Here is a 9112-nt window from a genome sequence, read left to right as displayed (position 1 = left end):
TGCCGCATCGCATTGGCAGCCAAGCTGACACAGCCGGTCCGCAGAAGTGGCCGCAGCCGTGGTGGTAGCAGCAACAATTCGTCTCGGAGTTCATGCGTGCACAAGATGCTTCGCGATTTTGAGTGGCGCGCCATTAACGTTTTCGCCACACTCCCAAAGCATGTGCCGCAGTGTTTTCTGCACGCTTTACGCGTGACCATGGGGTATATGTGCTCGGATAACATAGGCGTCGTATCGCCGAAATGGGGTGCGCATTTGTTTGTATTAAGTTACTAATCACCCGAGAGTTTCACTCCATTTTTTGGCCACTTTGCTGTGTGGTGGTGGGTATCTGCGTTTGTTTATACACGTAATGTTGTGTAATGCGGTCGAATGTGGTCACCACTACTGCACCTTGTCCTTCATTATCTGTAGTTTCTAGAAGCGTGCGAATGTTCACTTTTGCGTCATACGCCTATGGCTGCAAAATTTTATCTTGAGTGCTCTTTCTGGAAAGCTATAAACTGGAAAAAGTCCCGAAACCACTATATTGCCACGGAGATTACTCCTACGAATTATTTTACGAAGAGGACCAACAGGACGATATGTAGGCGTCTGCAGTGCCTCGCAACCGACGAGACGCCATGTGAGCGTCTGCAGTGCCTCGCGCCTGCTCACGCATCTTGGGCAGAGCAGTGCATGCCTCCTGGTGTACGACCACGAGCCGGGAACACTGACGGAGTAGTTATTCAGAAAGGGACACGTAGGCGGAACGCTTTTAGCAGGCTATTCTTTGAGACAAAGCTACTTTTCGGGCACAACTTCGCCCTCAATAAATCATTGTGTGCGTTCCCCCTCTTGTATTACGTGACAATATGATTATAAGAGACGCCGCAGCGGAGGGCTCCGGAAATCGGAAATTTAGACCACCTGGGGTTCTTTAACGTGCACTAAATCTGAGCACGCGGGCCTACAGCATTTCCGCCTCCATCTGAAATGCAGCCGCCGCAGTCCCGCAACCCAGTTGGTATATATATATATATATATATATATATATATATATATATATATATATATATATATATATATATATATATATATATATATATATATATATATATATATATATATTGACCAGCTAACAATGAGTATACTACCTTCAAATCAACGGCATGGCAATGGGTACAAGAATGGCCCCAAACTTTGCTAACATATTCAAGCACAATGTAGAGCCCAGTTTTCTTTCATCTTGTGATATAAACCTTCAATCTATAAAGGGTACCTAGAAGATATTTTAATGATTTGGACACATTCGGAAAACGAGCTGCTGAAATTCATACAGGTATTGAACCAAGTGCGCCACAGCATTTATTTTACAGACCTTTACTCTAACACTGAATTAACCTTCGTTGGTGCACTTATTCGAATGGACGATGGTGCAATAGTAACTAGCGTATACAGAAAACCTACGGACAGGCAACAATGCCGGCACTTCAAAAGCTGCCACCCGCGACACTGCAAGACCAGCGTTCCTCTATTCCCAAGCACACAGACTCCGATGAATCTGCTCCCGCAACGAGGACTTCCACAAAAACAGCACACATATGCGCGAAGTACTCCTTCATCAAGAATACCCGCCAGCTATCATTGATGACGCCATCAAAAAAGCAGAAATCCTGGACCGCCAGACTCTTCTACACCACCAGAAAGACGCCGACAGCACGGTAACAAAATTTTGCTATTAACTTTCACGAGCAACCCACCGAACAAAAACAAGGTCCCAAGAAAACACTTTAATGTATTAAAAAAGAGCGTGCAACTATCCCAAATTTTCACTTGTCCTCCTTGTGGAAGTTTCATGACGTGTAGCTCAGTGAAAAAAATGCAACATGGTCACCTTTCCCCCACATGCTTCGCATAACGTCGATTCCCAGGTACGTGGGATCTGCCAAATTTTTCGTCCTTGAACCACTCCTTCAGTTGCTAGTCGCTGCTCCATACGTTGGAGGCCTTTCTCTTTCACATAGTGGTTCCGTGACGGTGACAGCATTCGCTGTCGACATCCCGTTGTATATTTGAAGAATGAGGACAGTTTATACCGTAGCCTACAACTTTTTGCTGCGTATGACACGATTTCAGGAACTGCGGTAAATTTTTCAAAACGACGATATTTATTCATTGACCCGAGACTCCTGCCTAAGTCCCCTTTTCGGTCGTCAGAAAAGCTACTCCATTCGCATTCTGGGGCTTGATTATACCTGCTACGGCATATCAGCCTCCTTGTGGGTTTCAGTAGTGGAAGATCTAAAACGACACGTCCACGAAGCACGTGGGTATGATTTACCGATGCTCGAAAGAAGGTATTTAGCACAGACTGTTTTTTGCGGCCTTGCAGGGTACATATCTCATGTCGTACAGCACCCCATTACTAATCACTAGGTCGTTGCAATCCCTCATTGGTTCAGTTTTCTGGTCGGGTGGAACAGAGCTGGTTTGCCGAGTAGCACTTGGGCATCCGAGACACTCCGGTGGATTCGCATTCCCATCCGTCTCTGTTCGCTGCCAGCTGCTTGCCCTATACGATTCTTACTTCGGTTGTTGCATGGTGATCAGTGCCCCACGCGTGATCTTGCCTGTTATTTCTTAGGCACTAAGTTACGCTATTTACTACCAGGTGCAAGGCTTAATCCTGCACCGCAAACACTTAACGTGCCTGCATTTTACTCAACAGCAGTAGCATTTTATTGACACGTGCATCAGATATGTCCCGATGTGGACATTCTCGAAAGCCGCATTGTAGATACAACGGCGGCTCTTCTACTTCCACTGGTTCCTCCAGCCCATCTAGCACGATGGAGACATGTCTCGTGGAGCGCGATAACGGCATCGTTTTTGCCTGGTCACCTCCGTGACTTCATGTGGCGTCTTGGAAGGAGAGTACTCCCAACACGGGACAGACTGGAGAAGTGGGGCACGGTCCCATCTTCTACTTGTCCTAACTGCCCGCCACAGGAGTCTAACCAGCATATGCTGCAGCAGTGTGTCATTGCAAAGGCGTTTTGGAAGGCCGTTAACAATGGTCTTCGTGGCCTGTAGGTGTTAATCGCTTTGTCACATCTGGTCGCTGCCCACGTAGTCGCTTTGCACGCCTTCTAATAGCTGTGGGAGCTTTTAGTTTGTGGCGTAATAGGTGCGAGGCTGTTGCGGCAAGTCATCGTCGCCGTGCTCTCTTTCCGATTCTGGAACTCCAATACTCTGAACTTGTATCGTTTCTCTCGGAGGAATTGTTCTTTCTCGGGGAGGAAGAATTTCTACGACAATGTTCGTGCCGCTTTCTGTCCGTAGTTGACAGGCGTGTTCGATTAGTCTTTCACCTGGCCTGGTTCCTATAGCCAGGTCACCTGTCAGTGTCTGATTAGTGCATGTAATCTGTATGTGTTTACTATTTCTATGTGTTTGTATGTGCCCCGTATGAGTGTGAGTGCTTGTACATATGCACTTCATTCTAACGCTGTAAATTATGTAAATTTCACGAATCTTGATTACTGTACATACTTTCTAACATCTTCACCAAGTATTGTAAATTCTGCTTATATATCGTCATGTACGTTGTCCATATTGTGATTAGTGTACATATATAGTGTATGCAGTCATTAGCAACATGGGTTAGGGACACCCTACGGACTTGGACACTTTTGTTTGAATGTGTCATGTATGTGGTGCTTTGGCATCTGTTTCTTATTTTGCTTGTTGTCTAGACGCTCGTTCTATAGGATTGTGGCGTCCCACTATAGAATAAACTTTTTTCTAAACACGTGAGCGATCGCCGTGGCTTATTTCTAAAGGACGGCCCACTGCTCTGTGATAGTTGAGTACGAAGTACTCGAAACCGTTAAACACGTTTTTTCTAAACACCAGCAGGCCTCATGAAGTTTTAGACCCACGGGAGGGCTTTCAGCTCTTCCATATTAGAGTACCTGGTACTCTAAATCATTACCCACTTTTTTAAACACACACACACACACACACACACACACACACACACACACACACACACACACACACACACACACACACACACACACACACACACACACACACACACACACACACACACACACACACACACACACACACACACACGCACGCACGCACGCACGCACGCACGCACGCACGCACGCACGCACGCACAAAACTGGAGGACCATGAATTCTTTCCTGCGAGCGAACGCTCCTTATTCGACGTCGTTAATTCTTTCGTGGCGTAATTTCTGTCAACAGGGGGCCTCATCAAGTGGGCGGACCACGAGACGGCTCTATTCTCTCCAATAGTAGAGTACCTAGTCCTCTGAATCGTTACCCACTTTTTCCAAACACAACGCTTTCTCCTTTTTCTCTTGATGCCTTTGGTTCAGGGACCACTTTCTGCTCTCCAATAGTAGAGTACTATAAGTACTCTGATTCGTTCAACACTTTTTCTAAACACAATTCGTTGGACCGTGCGAGGAAAACGCTCCGGCTGCATCTTTGTCGACATGGCCTCATCAAGAGTGGGCCCCCTCAAAACGGCGTTATGCTCTCCCATAGTAAAGTACCGAGTAATCAAAATCGTTAACCACTTTTTCTAAACACACAGTGGGTCCTCGATATCGTCAAGGCCGCTGAACGCTGATGTATATTTATGTTCACGGTGTAACTTTTGTCGACACGGCCACAGGCTGAACTCAACACTACCAAGTAGCTGTCCGCTATAACCATTCAACCTTCCTGTACATCGCTTGGGCACCGGTTTGAATACGGCGAGCCGATACCTCCTCGCATAAGGTGTCCCTGATGGCGCATTCATTCTTAATTTCTTACTTCACATGTTCCACTAAGCGAAATGTATTTGCTAATAAGTTGCACATACCATAAGTGCGTACATGGCCTCATCAATTGTGAGGCCCATGGGACGGTATGATGCTCCCCCATAGTTAGAGTACCGCAAGTACTCTAAATCGTTAAACATTTTTTTATTCGAAACACAAATGTTCTCGGTATGGAAAAAGGTACGGTTGTAGGTGGAAGGAAGGAAAATAGAGGGAAAAGAAAGGCAAGGAGGTTAACCAGCCTATAGGTAGCCGGTTTGCTACCAGTGGCGTAACTAGATAGGACGGCGCCCAGGGCAAATATATTTCCGCGCCCCTCATTATGCCCGTGATAATGTTTGTTATTATTATTATTATTATTATTATTATTATTATTATTATTATTATTATTATTATTATTATTATTATTCTTGCTGTTGTACTACAGTGTACTATAGCCGCCTTGTACGTCCATGCATCACACAACACACCAGAAGTCCACAATGGTAGCAAAAAAAGTTTAACAAAAAATGGACCTTGGTGGTCACTTCTTGTCATCTCGCTTTACTTAAAATATGCGAAATTCATGAAATCCATATAAGCACAGAAAATAGAATCACGAACTAGGCATATGTAAATAGTCCATACCATTTCTCGCTACATTACCGTGAAATGTATCATTCAAAATTAATTATTGCGTACGCCAAATCTGCATATGATGCCTGCATTTTTTCATCAGTGCTAATGATGCGTTAAAAAACTCGTTCCGGCAAACCCTGTTGTCTCCCTGTTATCGCATATTGTTGCCTTTTATGACGTCAGTGCTGTAACGCTGATCGTGAATAATTGTTGTCAAGAAAAACCCGTTTTTTTATTTAAAACACTTTATTTACATCATTTGGATATTAAGACAAATATAAAATGCACTATACACTGGAACACTCCGTAAAAACTAGAGCTGCACTTTCCTTGCTTTCGATGAAGCAAACTGTTCTATAATGACGTCAAAGTTCGTTTTTTCAGTTTCTTCTCTTTCCACACTCAGTAGCGCAAGGTCAGTAAGTCTGTCTTGGCCCATTGTGGCACGCAAATAGGAGAGTATTAGCTTCAGCTTGCTGAAGGACCTCTCACAGCCAGCGATGGAAACTCCAATGGTTAACATCATCTGAAGGGCGACGCGAAGGTTGGGGAATACGCCATCATCACCATACTCCACAATAAATTTAAGAAGTTCCTCCGGTCTTGATACTGTCTGGTCAATACGCCGTGAAAGCAGCAGCCTACAATCTAAAATCTCTTCATAGAGGTCTTGCGCGTTAACGTCGGAACTGTAGAAATTGCCAAATGTGTTGCAATTTGTTTTTAGTTCGTTTTTGTCTTCGCTGTAGCACAGCTTGTTGATGTCGAGCAGAAAGCCAAACTTGAGGTCGGTGTCCTGCAGGCGAGTAAACCTCTGGTCGATTTCCGAATGAAGACGATCGAGTGTGCATTTCATAACCCTTTCTGTTTCCTGTTTAGCCGTCAACGCCTCTCCTTTCGACTTTTCACCAGGCATCTGTTTTTTTCGTCGTGCACGCCTTTCAACGTCGACATCATACGTCTCACAGAGACGAAGCCCTTCACCAAGTGACTCACTTACCAGAGTTTCCCTTTCTTCATGAAAGTGATCTCTGAGAGCTTTCATGTCTAAGGCAGCATCGTGAAAGTTCATTTTAGGATCTTGCAGTCTTTTTTGAACACGGTCTATGCGAACAAGTACCTTGTTCCAAAAGCCCAGCAAAATCAAAAAATCATAACTTAATATCCGCTTCTGCAGTAGTGCAGCATCACTTTTCGTCTCGCTCGTTTCTTGGTCATTATTTGACATTTCCTGAACAACTTCAAGTATCTTCTCAAGGTATCTACCGACCGGCTTCACTGCTTCGACCCTTGCACTCCATCTGGTCTCAGACTCTGATTTCACAACAACAGGCACTGCATTTTTTAATTTCTCCCAACGGTACGTTGAGCGAGAAAAAAACACGTAAAGTGCTTCGATGGTCCCAAAAAAAGTCATCATCATGGCTTCTTCCTTAGCAGCATGTACACCAACCAAGTTCAGTGAGTGGTTGTCGCAGTTTACAAAGATTGCCAGTTTGTTTTTTTCCGCGATTCTTTGACTGACACCACTTTTTTGTCCAGCCATCACGGCAGCGTTGTCGTAGCATTGTGACCGACAGTCCTGTAAGTTCATTCTGTCCTCTTCCAGCTTGCCAAGTATCACGTCAACGAAGCTCTCGGCGTCTTTGTTCTTTACATGGATAAAGCCGAGGAAGGACTCCTGAACATAAACAGATTTTTTATCAAAGTCAACTTCCACATATCGCACAACTTCTGACATTTGCTCACGGTGTGCCTGGTCGGGAGTGGTGTCAAACATAATGCCATAATATTTGGCTTTACGGATTTTTCGCAGCAAGGACTCGCGAACTGTGACAGCCATCATGTGAATGAATTCATTCTGTACAGAAGGCGATAGGTACGAAGTGGACCCTGGATGACTTTCAACGTATGTGAGGTGTTGCTTCATAACGGGGTCAAAAACGGCAATTAACTTCAAAAGACCAAGAAAATTTCCGACATTGTTCTCGCGGCTGGTTTGAAAACTCTCTCGATGCCCTCGTAATGCCAAGTTCTGTGTAGCAAGAAATTTTATGCAGTGGAGGACTCTCGTCAAAATTTCACGCCACTTGTGCTTTTCTTTCTCCATCTGTGACTGAAGGTCAGCGTCAATTATTCCCGTAGTATGCATCAAATTTCTTTCCATTTCTTTCCACTGTGAGAAACACATTCGGTGATTCTTTGCATTCTCGTGAAGGGTGATCTTCTCGGGTGCCTTCCATTTGGTGAATCCCCCCTCTTGTTCCAAAGATGATAGGTGATCTGAGCGGGAAAAAAGGAGGCAACAAATGCAAAATGCTGCCTTTTTGGCAGGAGAGTAGGCCAGCCACGAACGGGTGACTTCTTCACCACGACCATCACCTAATTTCTTCTTAAACCAACTCTTAGTCATTGATCGGTTGTTTGTTGGCAAGAAAGGTCCTTCCCGATTTTGGAAATACATGGCCCCGAGTTTAACAATTTCCGTTCGTACAGCGTCAGACACAACGGCTTTTCCAGTACCAGTGTCAAATTTTAAGAGACCTAGGTCATGCTTCTGAACGAGTTCTGAGATGATAGGTTGAGGGTGCTTCGTGGAATCCAGTTTGCTTAGCTTCAGAGCAACAGGCTCAACCAGCCGAAGTCCAATGTCGGTTCCGTTGTCCTCCTCCTCTACTGCAATATCCCCGGGATTGTCTGCGCATAGCATACTGTGTTTAGAAGTTTCGTGAACGACTCCTTCGTCAAGTTGTACGGACATTAATGAAGTGGCAGGAGATGGAGCTACTTCCAAAGGACATGATGAAGTACTTGCCCCAGGTTTTTCAAAAAATGGCGCGAAAAACTTTTTTGACTTCTCAGCTTCCTGCGCCTGTAGCCTTCTCCTCTTGCGTCCTTCAGCTCCGCTCTCTTTTCTTTTTGTTTTTGTCACCCGGTCCATGGCTTTGCTTGGCTGAAAAAAATTTTTTCTTCCCCCCTGAGGAAGAAAAAAAAGAGCAGCAAGCAACCGCTTTGCCTCTTGTCCGCTGAAAACAGCAGCGTTCCGCATTTTGACAAGGGTGTTCAGGGCGCGCCAACATGCGTTGCAAGTTTGCAGGAATTCCTTTCGCTCAACTGTATGTCACTATAATTATTCATATCTAGCGGTCAACCGTTCCACTGATAACGCGACCGGAGCACTGTTCTGATTACGGCCTGACTCTGTAAGTTCAAAGCGGCGTGTTTCTTTGACCGGGGATTGGCACAAAGGGCCATGCACATTTTTTTTTTTCTTTCTGCATCTATTTCTTGACGCTGGCTACCTCCCATTGAGCCTGTTTGAGGGTACTGCTTCCTGATGTACGCAGCAGTCTGGTTACGCGTCACTTTTCATATTTGGTGGGCTTTCTTTATCAACAGGAAAAAAAAAATGTGGATGCAATACGTTGTTGAAAATAGCGCAGTTAGATGTAATTTCAACATTCAATTACTTTATTTATTTATTCGTTTGTTTGACAGTAGATGATTGTCGTGGCGCAGGATACTAAAGGCGACGTTATAAGTCACCTTACTAGGCCTCTAGCACCACACAGTACATTCGTCACACAACGCAACTGCATTGGAATAAGAAATGCAAGAACATAACATTACGAAGAACTAGGCGATGGC

The 9112-nt window shown here is 44.8% G+C and overlaps 1 protein-coding gene across 1 annotated transcript; it reads right to left on the bottom strand.

Annotated features, from left to right (window-relative positions):
- Positions 1-5691: 5691 nt before the first annotated feature.
- On the bottom strand, positions 5692-9112 carry LOC142767320 (zinc finger MYM-type protein 1-like). The gene has a single exon (XM_075868798.1). It carries the CDS (start codon positions 8511-8513, stop codon positions 5778-5780), a length of 2736 nt encoding a protein of 911 aa, XP_075724913.1. The 5' UTR covers positions 8514-9112; the 3' UTR covers positions 5692-5777.

The sequence above is a fragment of the Rhipicephalus microplus genome, chromosome 7 (genome assembly GCF_043290135.1).
Source record: "Rhipicephalus microplus isolate Deutch F79 chromosome 7, USDA_Rmic, whole genome shotgun sequence".
Lineage (NCBI taxonomy): Eukaryota > Metazoa > Arthropoda > Arachnida > Ixodida > Ixodidae > Rhipicephalus > Rhipicephalus microplus.
Note: the sequence above shows the minus strand (reverse complement) of the source record. Positions and strands in the feature narration are given on the sequence as shown.

Excerpts from the sequence above, each read along its gene's own strand:
- LOC142767320 (XM_075868798.1), bottom strand. The coding sequence starts at position 8,513 with ATGCGGAACGCTGCTGTTTTCAGCGGACAAGAGGCAAAGCGGTTGCTT.